At 40.4% G+C, this 20,262-nt stretch overlaps 1 protein-coding gene across 3 annotated transcripts; it reads left to right on the forward strand.

The window, feature by feature from the left end:
• Positions 1 to 5,949: 5,949 nt before the first annotated feature.
• ndrg1a (N-myc downstream regulated 1a) lies at positions 5,950 to 20,201 on the forward strand. 3 transcript variants are annotated; one of them, XM_039819784.1, is made up of 16 exons: positions 5,950 to 6,099; positions 10,571 to 10,645; positions 11,086 to 11,121; positions 14,164 to 14,269; positions 14,623 to 14,743; positions 15,104 to 15,166; positions 15,266 to 15,326; positions 15,712 to 15,798; positions 15,960 to 16,016; positions 16,113 to 16,216; positions 16,346 to 16,402; positions 16,508 to 16,559; positions 17,086 to 17,133; positions 17,581 to 17,616; positions 17,946 to 17,997; positions 19,389 to 20,201. In XM_039819784.1, exons 2-16 carry the CDS (start codon positions 10,589 to 10,591, stop codon positions 19,658 to 19,660), a joined length of 1,209 nt encoding a protein of 402 aa, XP_039675718.1. In that variant the 5' UTR covers positions 5,950 to 6,099; positions 10,571 to 10,588; the 3' UTR covers positions 19,661 to 20,201. The 3 variants fall into 3 exon arrangements, with proteins under 3 accessions (XP_039675718.1, XP_039675720.1, XP_039675721.1); XM_039819786.1 differs by lacking the exons at positions 5,950 to 6,099; positions 10,571 to 10,645; positions 11,086 to 11,121 and adding an exon at positions 13,255 to 13,428; XM_039819787.1 differs by lacking the exons at positions 5,950 to 6,099; positions 10,571 to 10,645; positions 11,086 to 11,121 and adding an exon at positions 13,255 to 13,422.
• Positions 20,202 to 20,262: the final 61 nt, after the last annotated feature.

Consider the following 20,262-nt stretch of genomic DNA (forward strand, 5'->3'; position numbering starts at 1 on the left):
CCCCATGCCGTAATGTCCTGAGTAGCCTAAGTAGCCTACTGGAGCTGACCTAAAGGTGTGGTACTCGGACGTAAGAGGATAAACAAAAGCACCACGTTCACATCCGTTCACCACAACAATCGGGGCAGTCACGTCGCGCTCGTCTTCCTCGTCCCGGTCCGGCCCTGCACCGCCCACAACAGCTGCTGTCATTCGGAAACTACTGTCCTATCATTACAGCCTGTAGCCTACATTCAACGTGCGGAGCTGTGCTGCGTTCAAGAACTGCGCATAAAAACATTTAGACATTAGCACATTCAGGTCTTTTGGAGATGACCCTGTTTTTGTTGTGGATGTTGTTTTCTTTTTTAAAGCTGTACAAAGATTCTATGAATAAAACATTTAATTGGGTTAAATTCTTAGGATTTTGAACTCAATCATGTAATGTAGGCTATAGCCTATACTTTTTTTAATCTTTCGTAATACATAGGCTAATCTACTTACTTTACTACTTTACACTTCTACTCTATTACATGTCAGAGGGAAATATTGTAATTTTTACTCAATTACATTTTCTGACAGCTATAGTTAGGCTACTAGTTACTTTACAAATCAAGATTGTATGCACAAAACATATGATGCATTGTCATAAATTAAAATAGGCCTATGCAAAAAGTAGGCTATATACAATAGTTAATATTTGTTTCACCTTAACAAAATATAACAGTAAAATCCTACTTACACATTAATTCCTCCGCAATAATAAGATAATATATAACACTCCCGTGGATAATTTTTCTGCATTTAACACTTTCACTTTTGATACTTGAATTAATAGGCCTACATTTGGCTAATAATAGAATGCAGGGCTTTGACTTGTAATGTAGTATTTTAGCAGTGTGATATTGTTACTTTTTCTTACGTAAAACACCTGAACAATTCCTTCACCACTGTCCTTTTTCTACTTCATTGAATTGTAATGTATGTCTAATCACGGAAGCAGTATGTACAACAGCCCCTGAAGGCAGCATTACACACCATGAATCACCCCCTGTATTGTCTACTGTGCTGGTCAATTGACCTAAAACTGTTTGAAGTTCACTTACACTTATTAATTTTAAATCTACACACAGGGATTAATCATAGTTTAAAAAAAAACATAATTATACTATATAGGATATTTAGTATTGTATCTATGTCTTTATGTAAATATTAATTTACTTTGATAGATCAAAATGAAAAAAAGAGCAGGCCTATCATAAGGGGCATCTCAGTAACAAAAACATTGATGGGCCCTTTAAATATGCCAATCATAATTTTCAATACTATTCACTTTATAGTCCTTGATAAGTTTTATGAACAATACTGAGGGAATGGTTTGCATTGTTGGAGTGACCTTTGATTTACAACAATGATAATGTAGGATTTTATTATCTGTTCTGTTTGTTTATCCTAACAGTAAGGTTAATAAGGCAAGTCAACTAACTCTTCACTAACTATTAACAACTCAGACAGTTAAGTGGTATGCAGCACAATATCACAGTGCTCCAACTTGTTCCCAAAACAAACTGTCAATCATTGAAAATGTACTACAGTATTCATTCCTTCGAGCAGTGCAGCACGGTGTAGCCTGCAGTGAGTTAATCAACTGTAAGTTTTTCCCGGCCGTGAATGAATCTGTGACTTTGAGGACACGCGGTCATTCGAAACATCCTTCACACACACACACACACACACACACACACACACACACACACACACACACACACACACACACACACACACACACACACACACACACACACACACACACACACACACACACACACACACACAAAACCCCTCAACCACAACATACCATCATCCCTTATTTCTATTTAATGGGACACCTATCACCCCTACCCCAATGTCCAAACAGTTCTGTCCACTGTTTATATATAAACCCTGTTGGTTCACAGTACATCAACTAATGTTCCTGTGTGGAGGACGAGTGAAAACAGTCCTACCTGCGACACAGCAGGAGCTCAACTGAATCAAGCTCTGGGTAGAATGGCATCTCTATATTGCACTGTTCATAGAGTTTCATAAGTTTGAATCTAACATGATGCTGTCTCACCCACAAGCTGATGTCCTGGCATCCTGACCTCACATATTTTCCTCAGGAATCAAAACACAGGCTGGTTAGGTGCTGCTTCCATCCCGTCCAACTTTTATCTGTGCAGGCTAAACTGCTGCTCGTGCTGGAATGTGTTGCTCCTGACAATGGTAAATGTAGAAACATAGGTGACAGTAGGTGGGATTTCCATATGCATGAAAAAGTAAACATTATGCAAGGGAAACAGGTTGTTAGTGTTACAGGTACAATGAAACAACATCATAGATTTGTTGCCAGTGTAACCAACTAAAATCTTCAACGCATCGGTATCATTCTAAGCGATTTCTGGGCCAAGCCTGTACACGGCTACAGTAGAATAGTAAAGATTTACACCTGCACCCCCTGAGAGCACTTTTCCAGCTTAGTTTGAGTGTGTCTAAAATTGTTTCTGGTGATGAAGAAATTAGATTTTTATTAAGATTAGGTTAGCTTACTGTTTGTTTATCTTCTTTTCTTATGCAACACAAAATGTGCTCAGTCAGATGCATGCTAGTCATTCATACAACCACCATTCCATTTGTAGCCTACTGCATAGCTGGATGGTGACTATTCTCTTTTATTCCAATGATTAACTGGATTTTGGATTGGCATTAAAGGGAAACTATGCATATGAGATTATCACTTAACTGCATTGTAGATAATAATTTGTATTGAATCACTTAGACAGTGTGAACACATGAATGAACCACACTTTATAAGTATTCTTGTGCCTTTGATTTACTAAAACAGACGGTAGGTTGGTCATGCCTTTTATAAGATAGAGTAATAATTACACAGACGTGTTTGTCTCACTGCTTTGAGAATGTGTCAGCTGACTGTCCCTGTGGTTATGTGACTGCTTTCTTCAACACAACAAATCAGATTTCCTTTCTTTTTCATGGTTTACCCATATTTTCTGAGATTATACCACCTGCGAGTAGACAATCAACAGTTAAGACCTAAGGAGTGTGTTCAGATTTTGTAGGTGTCGGGTTAGTTTAAATTTGTCCCCTAGACAAACAAACAGACCAAACAAACAATGTTTTTAATGTTTTACTGTTTAATGATGACCGGTATACATCAGTTACATTTACCCAGCCGGGTCATTTAGTAACAACTTTATCAACATAGACTTATCATAGCAGTTGCTGCACCTTAAAGAGATAATCATTGTTGAATATAGGCCAAGCGGGGCATCACATCAGAACAGTGCAGCAGCTGACACCACCACTGCTGGTGAACTCACTTTACAGCCAAATAAAAATTCCACAGGGTTTGTTTGTCTGTTGACCTATAATAAGGTGTAATAATTTCTGCATACGTCCAAAAAACACATGAGTGCAGGCTGTTAGGGAGTAAAAAGATTTCTTTCTACGGCTGACATGCCTAAGTGGTTTACATAGCCTATCTGTGAAATGAACGTCTGTTAAGCTAACCATGAATATATTAGATGCAATACAAAACGTGATGTAGGATATGTGAGACTTTTGTTTTGTTTTTTAGTTTAAAGGAATGCCAGGAGATGGTTAGCTAGCTTAGCCATAAGAGACAGGGGGTAACAGCTACCCTAGTTTTTTACTTTAGTTTTTGTACATGTTAAAGAAATTAGCTATAATGTGTTAATTAGTGAGCTTTGTGGTCATGAACTTGGAGATCGAACACACTTCAACTGGGTGACCCCTGACTGGCAGAGAGCAAAAACAGACAAGTTTTTTTTAGCTAGTGTGACCAGTGGATGTACAATATGGGCCTACTGTATAAGAGGCAGAAGGAGAAGAAGAAAAACCTGTCGTGTCCTTACACCACCTCATCTAATGATCTAATTCTCATTACACCTAGCTCCTAGAACTCATTGTACATAATATTACTAAAAGTAGTTATAGCTTTCTTTGTATAGCATACAATCAATAATACAGAAATAAAGTAGGATTAAAATGGCAAAGAGAGGGAAAAAAAAAATATATTAAATCAATACATAAAAAACAATTAAAAGCCAGACTAAACAAGTAACGGTTTAACAGGACAGGAGCTGTAGAGTATCAATTGCCTTAAGATGTATGAAGGGCTGAAGATACTTGAGGACCTGAGGACCTCTGGCCTTATTTTATATGCCTTGTAAAGGTGCCCGCTGTGCCCAAACACTGCAATCAGCCAGGTGAAAGTCCACTTTCAAGTATTGAGACACTGCGACCCCAATACGCTGCACTAACTCTATCACAATTGGCAGGCCCGCAGATGCTATCTTTTACAATAATAACTGGCCAGGAGCTGTAGGATCAGACACAGGAACTCATTCATACGCGGATGTCACTATGTAGTGTTTTATCAATGGCCAGATATGTAAGAATATTTTTGTTTGACTTCTCTCCATCAGTATAGCTCCCTATGTTTTGCAATGTACTAAGTGACTGACCATGAAATTAGCATAGTGGTTATATTTTTCCCCTCAAATGCGCCTATTGTCCGATGTGTTCCTATCGTGGGCCTCACATTACAAGCCCACAGTGTGGCTATTGTATTTCGACAAGGACCTTTCACACACTCATTGCCAATACTAGCACTTATTGGCAGATTCACAGTGTAACAGGGAGACTCTTGCAGGTGTGGAAATTTCCACTGCACTGGAATCACAAACAACATGCTTAGAAGATGTGCATACACACACACACACACACACACACACACACACACACACACACACACACACACACACACACACACACACACCTCAGATTACATTATTATGTGCAGTGTGCTGTTAAATGTTGTTAAACCACAAAGTGGCCACTCAACACAGGCATTATTTCTGATTAGATAGTTGAGGTCACTTGTAGAGGGGATTGCTGCAGGTAGCATGTCTGTCATACTTTTCCTCTATAAAGTAAAGTTTGTATAGCAGCTCACACAGGAGCAAACTGTCTCTGTTGTGGTTTTGATTATTGCTTCTGTAGGACAGGCTAACTTTGACTAGACAATAGCAGTGTGCTATCAAGGAAAGGCGGTTTGATCGAAGGAGAAGGAAGGCCTTCCCTTTGTACAGACTTATCTCCTCTTGGCCTCTAATCAAGGTTGCAGGCCTGGCTGCATTCCTAACCCCACAGCCTCATACAGCCACAGCCAACAAGGGCTCAAACCCATCTTAATAAATAAAAAGACTGCTTGGATTGTGAGAGTGTAAAAATACTATTATGACTTCTAGTCCTCAGTTAGAGTGTGGTGAATTGTGGTTCACAGTACACTGCCTTGCCAAGATTCCTGTCCACTCCCTGTCAGCTCATAGTGGAGAGAAGGAGCTATGTTATAGCCTACCAAACTCATTACCACCTAACTATGAATGTCAACTATCAAATGTGTCACATCAGATGGTGTAATGATGACACAGTGACAATGCCCACATCGGGGTGAGAATAATGACATTCGACACGCCTTACTTCCAGTTAAACTGTTTTGTCAGCACCTACTGCATGTGAAACAACAACTACCAAACTCCATATGAAAAATGACTAAAGGAAAGGTGAGTGCTTAAAGGGACATTAGCCTACAGGGGATTAAAAAAGTCATAGAAGTCACTATCCTCAGGCAGATTGATGATACTGCGAGAGTATTGCGATATAATGAAGAGGGAAATCGACTCTTTTCGAGTAGCCTATTTCACCCTTTAGTCACTAGCTGTCATCATCTTGCTCATCATGAACCCGTTGGTAAGAGTCAAGCAGCGTTATCAATCCCACAACTGCGTTTGCCCAATAGAGAGAGCAGCCGGAAAAGTGGGCCGGGCTGTACCCCCCCCCCCCTCCCCCTTCCCCCGCCCCCCAAGGCTTTATAAAAATTCCCTCATACATCCGCCTTGTGCCGCACGTTATAAACAAAACAACGCTTCTGTCACTGCAACAATTTGCGCTGTTTGAAAAGAGAAACAACGTTTTTGTGGACTTTTTTCATCTCAGAAGTGTTCATCTCAGGACAATCAGAAGTTTAATCCACAGGTAGGTTTCTGCTTCAAATGATAAACTTTGAATGTTTTCATTAGCCTATTTTTTTTCTAAATAAGAAACCGTGCGCTGTTTCGCAGCGTGTCTGAGCACGTTGTTAACCTATTCCTAGTTTTATTCGACCACAAGTAATATAAAAGGCCAAATCACAGAGTAAACATTGTGCATATATTTCAGAATGTGTTTATATTTTTGTGCATATAAGATAATGCAAAACACGAGTTATTTCATGTACATGTACTTTTTGGGAGGGAATGTATATGTTTATTTTTTTTGTAATTTTCTTCTTTAATAGTAGGTCACACGTGTGTAGCATGTAAGCAGGTACAGGAACTGATCATAGATCAACATGCTTTTCACACAGTGACACTGGAAGCATGCGCACACACTCAAACAGGAAGCTTTTATATATAATATTATTATATTATTATTATAAATATTATGAGAGCCATAATTGCATGACAAATCCTCTTTGCTTTCTAGCCTTGATATAAAGACAACAAACAAAAAAAATGCATGAGGGTGTGAGCAGGGGGAGGGGATAGTGCTTGCAACTGGCTAAGTCAAAATATGAAAAATGTTGTTAACTTAAGGCATTAATTGCAGTCTGCCAAAAATACAAAGATATCCTCCATTAGTTGGTACCAAAACAACACCGTAGGCTATTGTGTGGGTGTGTGTGTGTGTGTGTGTGTGTGTGTGTGTGTGTGTGTGGTTTTATAAATTTCCAGCTAATTCCAATGTTGAGCAAAAATCCAGTCTTCAATCCTGTCTAAAAGGTTATGAACCTGATCTCAGAAGGTCTGCTGAGCTGTGTTGATACAGGAAGATACATCCCACAATAAACAACAACAACAACAGCAGCAGCAGCTGCTTGAACCGATGATGGTGTTATCCCATCAAAACCACCCTGACCCCCACTCAGCAACTTACTGTAGCAATGGAGACCCCCACATTTTGATATCTTTTTACAATCTAAAAATGTAGGTCTATGACAGCTTAGTCCAGCAGGCCTGCTGCTGCTGCGCTGATATTTCAGAACCAGGGATTTGACAGATTAAGCGAGTTCCCAAAGATTAGGGAAGCAATCATTGTTGTGGATTTAAAACTATATGGAGTCAAAGGAGGAAGGATGGCCTGGCCTTGATTCTGGCTCCCTAATATTGAGACTTGCTGCCCAGAACTAATCAGTACATATGTTCCTCTCTCTTAGCAAACAGAGAAAGAGTTTGAGCTCATGTTGTTTTGTTACTTGGATGTTCAGGCTTAAAGCAGTATGTCATATCTCTGGATTTACTGTGGCAAAACAAGCACTAATGTGTTATAGGCCTGCATAAGTGTTTTTGTTTTCCTCTAGAGCTCAAGCCACATCATCTCGCTCTGAAGTGAAAACATTGGATTTTCAAAAAAGCCTGCTTTTCATGAATCCACATATAAAACCTGATCACAAGAGTTATCTTTATTGTCAAAGCTTGAAAAAGTAATGGATTATGAATTGGATGGTAAGAGCATATAGTTATGTAAAGGCTTTATTATAATGTTGTCATGTGACTTCCACTCAACAAATGTTTATTTCCAAATCTTGTTTCAGAAATATTGAAACCGTTCCAGCCAGTACTTCATCGAAAGAAACATTTGTATTCTATGTTATGCACCTGATTTAATGCTACGCAATTTGAATCGTCCCAAGCCTGTGTCCTCCCCACGTTTTCCTGCTCAAGATTGCATAACACAGTTTCACTTCTGCCAGGCCAAATATGTGTATGTGAATAGTTTGTTTTCTTCCTCACAGCCTGACATTTTCTAAAAAAAAACACATAAGTGTCATTAGCGAATATGCATGTAGGAACCAGTTTGACCTGGTTAAAGACAATGGGCGACTGTTTCCAATGACACCAAGACAGTTTTGAAGTGAAGCCAGTTTAAAGAGAGACCCCTGCTGCTGCTGCTGCTGATACAACCCCTGTGGAAAAAAAGATGCACTGCATGGGCATCACTTCCCTTTTTAATAGATTGCTGTTAGGAATTTGCCAGCTTTCTGAGAATCTGAACCACAACATAAAACTCTTCATAAATGATTTTGAATGTAGCAATGTTTGTCCATGCCTACCATTTTGCATGACATAACTACATCTATAAAATTAGTTTGACAAATCATTACATAAGAAGTGTCAAGACTCATGTGGTATCCTAACTGTAATATTAAGTTATAAGAATGCTGAGCTGTAAGCTATATCATTTACTTGCCTATTAAGAATAGTAGTTCATTTCCTTACCCTGTTTCAGAAGTTATCTGCTAGTAAGTGATGTTCCAGAAGGAGGAGCTACTAGTTCTGAATCGGAGTATGTCCGCAGACCAGATGACAACTCTATAACTAAATTAGACAGAGGAAGTTGTTGCTAGCGAGAGACCTGTGAAAGTAACTCAGTAACTTGTAAAGATGTCATGCCTGCCCGTTTGTATTAAACTTGCTGACGTATTTTGATGTTGTGGACATTCAGTTCTTCCATAGAAGATGCAACAACTCCTATCTCATTGCTTTAGAGTCTTCCCTCCTTCCGCTCCTCTTGGCCTGGTGAAACATTAGCAAAGCAAGGCGAACAGTTGGAGGCACACCGCTGATGTAAACAGCAGGTGACCTAGTTGTCTCTACAGCCAGGCTCTTCCTGTGCTGCCAACCTGCAAACAGGTGGTGATGGTGGCCAAGTACAGAGGAAGTCTGCACTCTGTTTTTGTTGTTAATGAACTCCATTCCCCCCATGTTGATGATCCCCCTCCTCCCCCCCACATTTTCTAATCTGAAACAGAGTCGTTTCATTTTTCAACATCAGGAACATGACTTCTCTCACATGGCTGTGGAATCTCAACGGGGGCTGATCTCTTGTCCTCTTTAACAAAGCTCCTGCAGTGTGATGGCGGCCATGTTTTTGAAGGCCTCAGCAGAAAAATGAACCTGTTGTTTGATACTCCTCTTCCTCTGTGCTATTGTGAGATCCGGCTGGCTCCGGTCTCTGTTCTCCCAGTCAGAGGAGCATGTGTGTATGTGTGTGTTTGTGTGTCCAGGGCGTTTTTCTTCCAGACATCTCCACATTTTAAATGTAACTAATCAATTCCTCGAAAAGACTACCTCACTCCGACTGCCACGCTGCAGTCCTGTAGGTCGATGTTGATTAGTTGTCTGCTCTGGCTGTATACAAAGACAAATGGAAAGACAGAGAGCACAGATGGAATGAGTAGGGAAAGAGCAAACATAGCAACTGCAAACAAAGCAGAAACCAAGATAAACAGAAAAGTGACAGAATGCACAGAGCTAGAAAGCCAGCACAGGGATGAAAAGAGGCTGGGATGTTTTGATGGAAACCAGGGTGTCCGTTGCTTCCTGTGTGTGGGTCAGTGAAGGCTCCCTTCAGCAGGGGGGGAGAGAGGAGGGCAGGCCCCTGGCTCACAGGAGCCAGTGGACAAAGAGCCCTCTTAACCGGCTAATTTGATTTGCATGCAGAGCCGCAGCCTGCCCCCTTTCCTCCAACACAGCATCATGACCCAGAGCACAATCTGCGCCTGGCTTCTCTTTACACTCCCCTTTAATTAATTTTTTATTCTTACTGCCTTTCTAAGTCTCTTTCTGTTGGTCTATCCCTCTCTTCTTTCTTTTTTTGAAATATGCTCTCAATCTTGAAGCTATTATCAGGGAGGGACTGCTTCAGTTTTCAGTTCTGTAAGTCCTCTGTCTCTAAAAAAGCATGTGTAGACGATTTTGGCCACAACAGTGTTTTAGGCATGTTTCAGTACAGTGATAATTACACATTTCTTCTGTCCCCCCTCTCTACTAGAGTATTCCTTTACTGTTCACTGAGGTGTGTGTGTGTGTGTGTGTGTGTGTGTGTGTGTGTGTGTGTGTGTGTGTGTGTGTGTGTGTGTGTGTGTGTGTGTGTGTGTGTGTGTGTGTGTGTGTGTGTGTGTGTGTGTGTGTGTGTGTGTGTGTGTGTGTGTGTGTGTGTGTGTGTGTGTGTGTGTGTGTGTGTGTGTGTGTGTGTACGCGTCCCCTGTTGAGGATGGTTCAGAGGTGTGGTCGGCATGTTAGGGCAGATCACAGCGCCAGTCTCTATTCTTGTTCCTGTGTTTGTACACCTGTGTGGGTGTGTGCGTACGTGAGTGCCAGCAGGTCTACTGTATATTCATTTGTTTTTATGAGCTTTCTGTAAATAAGAACCCACCCCCAAAAGTTCATTTGATTGTCTGTAAGTCAACCTACTATAGCCTGCCAACCTTTGCCACACTGTTTTTAAAAGAGGGTTGAGTAAAATGACGACATCTTTGTTCATTTAAAAGAAGCACCCTAAGTATTGTCTATAGTTTGCGAAAGCCAAATATTTTTGTCCATTTCTTTTTTTTTTTTTTTTTCACACATTATCCAATATAACCTGAAGCGTACTCAATAATCATTTTGATCTCTCCAACTCCCAGGTTCTACAGCTCCTTGAAATGGATGACATCCAGGTTGTTGAGTCCAAACCCCTGCTGGTTGACAGGGAACTCCCGGTATGTATTCTGAACAGAGCCAAGACTAATAAACAGACAAATAAATAGGGCTTAAACCATAATATCTTTGTCAAAAAACGTGAAAAAAAGAGTTTTCTAATTCTAACCATAGCCATAGGTTGACGAAATGAATGTCTGATAGCTTAAAAAATGCTAAAAACATTTCTTTAAAAAAAACAGATAAGGGTTAACTTAAATGAGTGATAGGTTTGTGTGAAAGTTTCTGTGCAGCACAAAGTCTGAAAGTAGTTTGCTATCCTTTGTTGACAACTACAAAGTTGTGCAGTTTAAATGATACCCTGTGCCTCATATGACAGAGGTCATATGGATGTGAAAATACATTCAGTGACAGGATGGCGCCCTCAGGATATTAGATTATACCATGTTGTAATGTAATTGCATTAGTTTTGTATTTTCATTACTCTGTTCTTTCCTTGCAGGGCCTGAGAGAGGCTGTGCAGCAGCTTGTTATCAAGGTATGATGATGATGATGATGATGATGATGATGATGATGATGATGAATTTTATTTTGGTTAACATACATGAAAGAAACCATTATTTACCACAATTTGCCACCGTATCTAACCGAAAGAGGAATAGGCTGAAGCCAAGGCTTATTTTTGCCTATCCTATCCCATAATCCCTATAGAATCACCCAGACACAGCATTTATCATACCTACCAGTCTTATTATTGGAAGCTTGTGTTGACAGATTATTGTAATTACTGACAGTTTTATTCTATATATTATTATTTTAGCTTGTTTGGTACCATCTAGTGGTGGATAAAAAGAAATACTCTGCCACTAGTCAACATAGCTGCTGCAGTGGCTCATCTATCAATGCAATGACCTTTCATCCGCTGTGATTTTATTAAGACTGAAATCTAATTGCGCCTCCACTAATTTAGTCGGCTACTGAGAGGGATGAAACACACTTTGGACAGATAACACAGCTACAGTGCATCAATAGTTTCACTTCCCTCTCTAGCACATTTACACACATTTTGAATGGTATATGGGTGCTGCTGAGTCTGGGGACCTCTCAGCACTTTGGACAGTGCTCAGACCCTCACAGTCAGAAACATTTTTTAGAAAAGTTGCTGAACATACAGGTACAGTGTCAGTAAAAAGTTATTCCTTAATTGTCCCATACACACAGTACAATGAATGGGAAATTCTATTACTGCATTTCAACCCATCCTAAGTGTTAGGACAGGTACACATACAGCATCCAAGGAGCAGCTTGGGGGTTTAGTGTCTTGCTCAGGGACACTTTGACACGTGGCCGGAGGAGCCTGGGATTGAACCGCCAACCTTGTGGTTATGGGGCGACCACTCTACCTCCTGAGCCTCAAGCCACTTTTCTCAAAATTGCATTGACCTTTACCTCAAACACAGTGGCTCCAGTCTTGGAGGTCAGAGTGTGAGGTTATGGGTTTTCTGGTCAGGTAGTCAATGGGCAGAGATCTTTCACAAAGCTTTTTTTTAGGAGCTAATTTGCACTTAAAGCGGTTACACTGACGGGTAAGATGACCTGAAGTTTCCAGCGCAAGTGTTTGATATCTCTTTGGTGGCTACTTTTCCAAACATTAGTAACATAGGTTTAGTTGAGGGTGACGGTATTGCAGGTTTACTCCTGACATTCATAATAAATGCATATGCACTTACATGCGCACATGTTGTTGTGTTGAGGATTGTCTCCCCTGTGTAGCCTGCTTGAGTTTGCCCAGTAGAGGTGGAGGGTGGGTGAAGCGAGGTGAATCCTTAGATGTTTACGTGTACTTTACGTCCAGTAAATAGGATATACGCCTCCTTGGCTGTTTCTCCAAGGCAGATCCCATGCGGTCAGAACTGGTTTGAAAACTACCCAATAGGTCATTGCTAGACCGACAAGTCAGGTCACCATAGGGCAGATTTTTGATTTCAAAACATTATTTTGGTAAAAATATAGAAATGTAAGGATGTATACAAGCATTTGTCTCATATAACAACACTGTTTTCAAAACAAACATGTTTTGACATATTCACCAGTTTGTTTTCACAACATCTTTTAGGCAGGAAGTTGCACTTGAGTGTATATCTCATTTTGGAATATAATTCTTCAAATACACACACATTATGAGAATTAACAGCATTTAGAGTTCAAGCTTTTATGTTGAAATATTCTGTCTGTATTGCTTCTGGTTATATAAGCCTATTAAATCAGTCAGTCACTGACTATTATGAAGTATTTTTAGAAGATGTTTATGACTCTATCTTGACTAAATCTTTGTCAAGATCTTTCTAGCCTTGGCTGCTGTGATACATTTGATTATTTTAGCCAAGGTTCCTCCGTTTAGCCATTATTTTTGGAAATGTTTCCCCGAAATATTTCTACACTAACTGGTGTCTTCTCCTCCCTCGTTCATTCAGCATGTTTTCCTACTGATCACACACCCCTATGTACTCACCATGTCAACACAGTAGCCAATGCTCCTCTATATGACATTGGTTGATCCAATTTAGGGATATCTCTCCATCTAGAGTTGGCTTGTTTTGACCAGCCTGCAAGGCACCATGGGAGGCCGGGGGCTTAGCCCAACTGGTAAGCAGCGGGGTTATAAAATGCAGCTCTCAGAGCAGGTCTAAACAACTTCAGAGGCGTACCAACATTTAGATCTAAAGCTCAGGGAGCCACTGTGACTACATTTTTTCAGTAGCGAGCAGCGTTGAACTCCTCTCCTGCAAACATGGTTCTGGAGGATTCTGATATGGAAATGATTGTTGCGGAGATTGAAGTCAGTGTGAGTAGACTAAAAGCTTTATTGAAATGCTTGCTTGCTGAGTGGTTTCCAGTGAAGTGTTGAATTATGCTCCCTGCTGCAGTTGTAGAACAGGTGTCAGCACTGAATAAAGAATTGTTTTATATTTCTGTTTTGTGGCTTATTAAGTAATGGACTGGATTTTAATAAGTGGACAATCTTTAAAATAGTAGGCCGTTTTGTAGTTTGTTTGGAAAGTAGTTTCAAAAATTGAAAGAAAAAAGCATAAAAGGTTGATGGCATTAAGGAAATTTATAAATAACTAAATGAGGCGATAATTAAACATTTTGTGAATGCATCATTAAACATGAAGATCCTGTGTGGTTAATTTGGTTATTTTGTGCAATTAACGTTTAACAGTCAGTCTTAAAAAATGTTTAGGCCAAGGACCCCTTAGCTGAAAGAGAGACAGAGCAGGGACCTCTACATATATTATATAAAATTGAGTTGCATATAAAACTGAAGCTACAAAAAACGTGTAGGGTGACCTAAATATGTTGGATTCATGTTGATGTATATTTTCAGTCATATTTTTTTTTCTTTTACTTTTTAAAACCTTATCAAACCATAATTTGGTGGCCTCCCTGCAGTAACTCAGAGGTGCAACATGTTTCTCTTTTTTTTTTTTAGCTTAAAGCTGAATTACTTGATTTTACTTGGAATTTTGTTTAATTGATTTTGTTATCCACACATTTATTTTTATTTTTTCATCTATAGGAGCATGATGTGGAGACTCCTCATGGAAGAATTCACTGTACAATGAAGGGGGTTCCCAAGGGTGACAGACCAGTCATCCTCACCTTCCATGACATTGGACTAAACCGTAAGTCTGGCTCCATATTCAGCTCAATCTAGGTGAAACATCTGTTGTTGTGTCCAAAGCCTTGGGGCGTTCTGAATTAACCGTACCACGTGGGCCAAGATTAGGTCCACCAAGCTAACTTTTTATATTGTTAAGTCTACTACATTACAGTATCTAAACTCTTCCATGCTTACTGACAGATTTCTTGTGATGGTGTCAAATATTGTAAGACGATGAGGCACCAATACCTCCCTAAGCAAAAACAAATGTATTCTCCGGTTACTTGAGATAAATTCTCCAGTTACTTGAGATCATTTCTACTTATCAGCCATGTGTCACTCATCCACCTCCCTTTTCTTTGGGCTGCTCTCTAGACAAAACTTGCTGGGACACGCTCTTCAACCATGAGGACATGTCAGAGATCATGCAGCACTTTGCCGTATGTCATGTTGACGCCCTCGGGCAGCATGAGGGAGCTAACACCTTTTCCACTGGGTAAGCCATGCAGACACACACGGTCACAAAAACACACACAAGCACTTAATGTATGTCAAGCAGTTAGTGACCTTTGACTCGGCAGGTAGATCCTGTGGATGTACTAAGACGACCTAATTTGAAGTGTGTCGCAGGGATAGGTGTTTATCTCTTTCAACCTAATCTCTACTTTAATGGGGGGGGGACTTTGCCTCACGTTAGCGCTACGTAAGTGGAACATGATATAGAACAGACAGTGAAACATAAATGGCTAATACAGGCTGATAACAACAATACGAAGCAATTTAGACCAGTGATTAGATAAAGGCTATTATTACATTTTTCAATATTAATTGTAACAATATGCTTTTTGTCTTCCAGATATGAGTACCCTTCTATGGACCAACTCTCTGAGACCCTTCCACTGGTGTTAAAGCACTTTGGGTAAGTTGAGCTACAGTTTTCACACAAACTGTTCACGCTCAAATTTAAGACCGTTTCTAACCTGTTGTTCTAACAGTTTCCATATATGTTTGAGCGCAGGCTGAAGAGTGTTGTCGGAATGGGCATTGGAGCCGGGGCCTACATTCTGACCAGATTTGCTGTAAGTTTCTCCATCCCCCTCTCTATCAGGCTTAATAATTAATTAATTAATGGTTTTAATAATTTAAGGATTAATAGAGCTAGCTAATGTGTTTCTTCTTTTTGCTGATTTTGGCAATATAATGCCTGCTTGATCATTGAGTTATCTGTTGAAAAGGCGGACAGAGATAGAACTTTTAACTCCTTGCCTCGCCTTCTCTGTAACTAAATCAAGTGTGCATCATTGCACTAGATCTTTTTTTTTTTAATTTAAAATGTATTTGACCAGGAAAGCATCTTTTGTAACACAGAAAATATTAAAAATTAGAAATAAACAGAAATTGAATTATAAAATCACCGCTCAATGCAGCATTGTATGTTGCATTTCATGCTGTGTTTGTTTTTAGCTGGACTACCCGAACATGGTGGAGGGGCTGTTGCTCATCAACATCAACCCATGTGCTGAGGGATGGATGGACTGGGCTGCACACAAGGTAACATACATTTATAGATATCATACACACATACAACATTTTAAATAATTGTCTGAAACACCACCAGAGGCTAACTGGAAACTTAGAATTTTGGACTGGCAGAGCTAACAAAAACAAACGCTGCATTAAAAGCTAAATGTAGTTTTTATGTCTAATTTCAGATCAGCGGCTGGACCAATGCCATGCCTGACATGATCATCACCCACCTCTTTGGAAAGGTACTGATTCAAATTCTCTTGAGTTATTTACTAAGTCTTTCTAGGCCTTTTTAGGTCTCAGTGAGTCAAACTAATTTTGTGTTTGGTCACCCAAAGGAGGAGATCCACAACAATCAGGACCTAATTGGAACATACCGCCACCACATCATGAATGACATGAATCAGTTTAACCTGCATCTCTTTGTCAAGTCCTACGAAAGGTAAAGAAAATGCATCAATGTCAGTCGGCTAGAAATACACTAAGTAAAGAAAAACAGGTTGCAAAATCATAACTTTTAGTTAACAAAAAACAGGAGGATTTTTTTATAAGATAATGTCTCTCTCTACAGTCGGAGGGATCTGGAAATTGAGAGGCCGATCCCCGGAAGCAACGTCAGGACCCTCAAGTAAGTTTTCATTAAGCAATAAACCGCAACATCGCCTTCTGCATATTTTATTTGAAATCACAATATTATAATAAATACGTAATTGTATGTGTCTCCCTTATCCAGGTGCCATTCTCTGCTGGTGGTTGGCGACAGCTCTCCTGCTGTGGAGGCTGTGGTGAGTTAAAGCACAATCTCTGTCGTTCACACAGCCATTAAAAACAAGGCTCTAATGCAAATGATTAGACTTCCCACCACCACCGTTAACCCAGCTGACTTGTGCTGGACGTGTTTTCCATTCACTCCAGTAACCTGTTTAAGCCAAAGAGATATGCAAGATTAAATACTTAAGGACAACAGTTTAACATGACTTAGGCAAGAACAACGTTGGGAACAGATATCAAGTGACACGGAGTAGTTTCAATCTGTTAAAGTTGAGAGAATTGTGTGACTCTTTCTGCTTTTAGCTCAGAGAGGTGCCCCAAATCCCCCAAAAACCAGTACTGATTTGTTCAGCTTTTATGAGCCATAGCCAGCGATTATAAGTGATACATTAAAACCTTATTTTCAAATTATAGTTCAACAACAGTTAACTCTTATTGTACATTATTTTAGCTATAGCAATTTATATATTCAACCTGCAAAATATGACCACTAATAATATAAGATACTTTACTGAATAGATATATTATTTGTACCCACAGGTTGAGTGCAACACCAAGCTGGACCCAACAAAGACGACCCTGCTTAAGGTACAAGGGCCTCCTCCACCTTCTGTCCCATGTCCTCATTCAGATTAGAATAGCCTTGATGGGAAAACATCGGCTGATAAGATTCCAGTGGCTCAGCATGTATCTGGTGACATATTAACCATGGGTAAAGCTGAATGAGGCGATGTGTGTATGCATATCGCCTCGGAGAACGCAATCTGTTGCAACTGACCTACAACCTTTTTATGATCCACGACTAAAACCAAATGACTGTTGGAGCTAAAATGGGTGCCATTTATTGGGGTTAACTGTTTAGGGTCTAGAGGAACACTGATTGGAGGTAGCAGGGACAAGGTGTTCAGCATGTTGAAATGGGACATGTTGAGTGTAATGGGGGGGCAATGGCGTGTGTCCACTGCTGTGCGAATGTACAAGCGCCAACATGCTAAATGCTAATGGCCTCTTTTGTGTTTTCCCTCCTCTCTCCAGATGGCTGACTGCGGAGGCATGCCCCAGGTTGACCAGGTGTGTATGTTTGTGTGACAAAAACAAGAGAAGCTTTGCTAGACACTGTAAATGTTGTAGAGCGAGGCTGGATAATCGGGACAGAGGGTCAGGTGGACGGATGGATGGCATACGAAGGTTGCACTTAAGAGCATTAGCAAGTGGCAGACATGAACCACAGTTGTCAGGTTGTAATCCTCCACCCTGCGTAGCACCTGCTCATAACAGCTGTCATATCTTAGACCCTGAGCCGTAAGCTGCTGGATGACAGATTGAGTCTGTCAATTTTATGTAAACAAGTGTGATAATGACAAGAGGACTAATTATCTCCCTACTTTTTCTCTCTGCAGCCTGCCAAACTGACCGAAGCTTTCAAGTACTTCATTCAGGGCATGGGATACAGTAAGTATTCAAGACATGCAGTATTTTTTACCTTGGTGACATGCACTTCCCAGGAACATATATATATATATATATATATATATATATATATATATATATATATATATATATATATATATATATATATATATATATAAATAAAATTTGTGCACGTTATACAAAGTGAAAAAGCCCAAAGTCCACCCCAAAGGGACTTACCATCTCCAACAGAAAATACTGTTCACAAACTGCTCCAAACAGCTCTATTGTAGTCCAGCGTTTACTTCCGTGACAAACGTCACCTTGTTAACACACGTTATAATTCTCGCCTAGCTGCTAGCATGGCACGCCCTCATACTCTGCAATTGACTGGGTAGTAGTCCTTACCTAGCTACTGTGCATGTGCGACTCCCAACATAGATGGAATAGAAGTGTGATTCCTCACTCGGTAGCTAAGGCCCTGTTTACACGATGACGCTCGCGGGTGAAAACTAAAAAATATTTTATCGGATGTGCCTTTCGTTTATACGGCAACGGTGTTTTTTGGGGCTTAAAAACGCAAAAAAGTTAAACCACCCTCCAGATTGGAAATCTTAATCGCTTCACTGTCACGTTACCGTCTAAAGGTGCGCGGACTTGGTGGTGTTGTGTGGCAGTGTCACCTAGCCGCCTAGTGTGCATACTAAATCGAATTTCACACACTTTTGCGTCACCATACAGTATGCACGCAGATTACCCCCAAAAAAAAAACGTGGAATAAAAAGTGAGAACGCAACGCCACTTTTGCGTTTTCTCTTTAGATCGTTTCCATCTAAACCTAGCCTAAAACCGAAAACTCAACACAGAGGATGAAAAGAGGAGTTGCAGCAATGTGCAGTACAACAAAAAGTGTTTTTTGTTTTATTTTTTTAAATTAAACCCTGTAAACCTATTCTGATACAACCTCTAAATACAATTATGAACCTGGAAATGAGCATAATATGAGCACTTTGAACATTTTTTGGTGCCATGAATGTTTTGTGGACTTCAGCCACATTCTCCTTCACCCCTGTGTTGGTGTTGGTTAATAAATGACCCATGTACTCACAGTGTAACAAGAACTCCAAAGCCAAAGGTCAACTCCAGATGTTTATTGTACTACGAAGTGTGCAGAAAATGGCAGTTGAAGAACTAGTCAAATTTAAAAGTGGTACCACTGAAGAAATACTCTTGCAAAACTGACATTATTATAAGTAAAAATGTACTAAAATGATGGAAGAAATAATACCCACTATTCAGGTCAAAATGGCTTGTGTCACAGTTATGGCATTATATATTATACAACTGGATATTCATTCACAGTAGCACTAGTATAATCTTCAGTCAAAACAGTGCCTTTACTAAATCCTTCTCCTCTCCTCCCATCCCCTCAGTGCCCTCTGCCGGCATGACCCGCCTGGTCCGCTCCCGGACCGCCTCCGGCTCCAGCGTCACCTCCTTTGAGGGCAACCGCTCCCGCTCCCACACCAGCGAGGGCAACCGCTCCCGCTCGCACACAAACGAGGGAAACCGCTCTCGCTCGCACACAAACGAGGGCAGCCGCAGCCACGCTGCCGAGAACCAGCGTGGACGCTCCCACACGGAGGGCACGGGCAACAGCAACGTAGACCAAGCCGTGCCCAAGTCCACCGAAGTGTCCTGCTAAGTGAACCTTCACTCCCCAGGCACGCAAACCTCTCAAGGTCCCTTCGGGTTGTGCTGCGCTGCCTCTAACTGACACACACATTACTACGCACATACACACTAATGTGGAGAGGGACATTAAGATAGCATTCCTGGAATTGTAAAAATGCGCAATGGACACTCACATGCAGACTATTTGATGCAGCTGAGATGCCCCAATTTGAAAATATGATGTCTTTTGAGTGGGAGGTCAGGGTCAACTGTATGTCTGTTTAATCATTCTGAAGGACTCAAACATATCTGTACAGAAAATGCTCCTGAGCTCCTTGGTCAGGTGAATGTTTAGTTAGGGGCAACGCAGCATTTGGGAACACCGAAGCTGCGAATGTCTGAGAAAGCTGTGGCGTCAAGGACACCAGCTTGTTCATTTATCTCTCATAAAAAAAGTTTTTATTTCCATTTCTGCATTCCCTTATCCCAGTTTTATCCATTTTTACCATATTGACACAGCTTTCTTAAATATACCTGACAGTAAATGACTGTTTTGTCTGTTCTAACTGTAATTGTGTGATCATTTATTCTTTATCTTCCATGTCTGAAGTGTTGTCATTTGTGCATAGGAGC

The sequence above is a fragment of the Perca fluviatilis genome, chromosome 13 (genome assembly GCF_010015445.1).
Source record: "Perca fluviatilis chromosome 13, GENO_Pfluv_1.0, whole genome shotgun sequence".
NCBI classification, from domain to species: domain Eukaryota; kingdom Metazoa; phylum Chordata; class Actinopteri; order Perciformes; family Percidae; genus Perca; species Perca fluviatilis.

Coding starts and splice junctions, on each gene's coding strand:
- ndrg1a (XM_039819784.1), top strand. CDS start 10,589: ATGGATGACATCCAGGTTGTTGAGTCCAAACCCCTGCTGGTTGACAGG. Junction 15,799..15,959: donor TGGACTGGGCTGCACACAAG/GTAACATACATT, acceptor GTCTAATTTCAG/ATCAGCGGCTGGACCAATGC. Junction 16,403..16,507: donor AGCAACGTCAGGACCCTCAA/GTAAGTTTTCAT, acceptor TCCCTTATCCAG/GTGCCATTCTCTGCTGGTGG.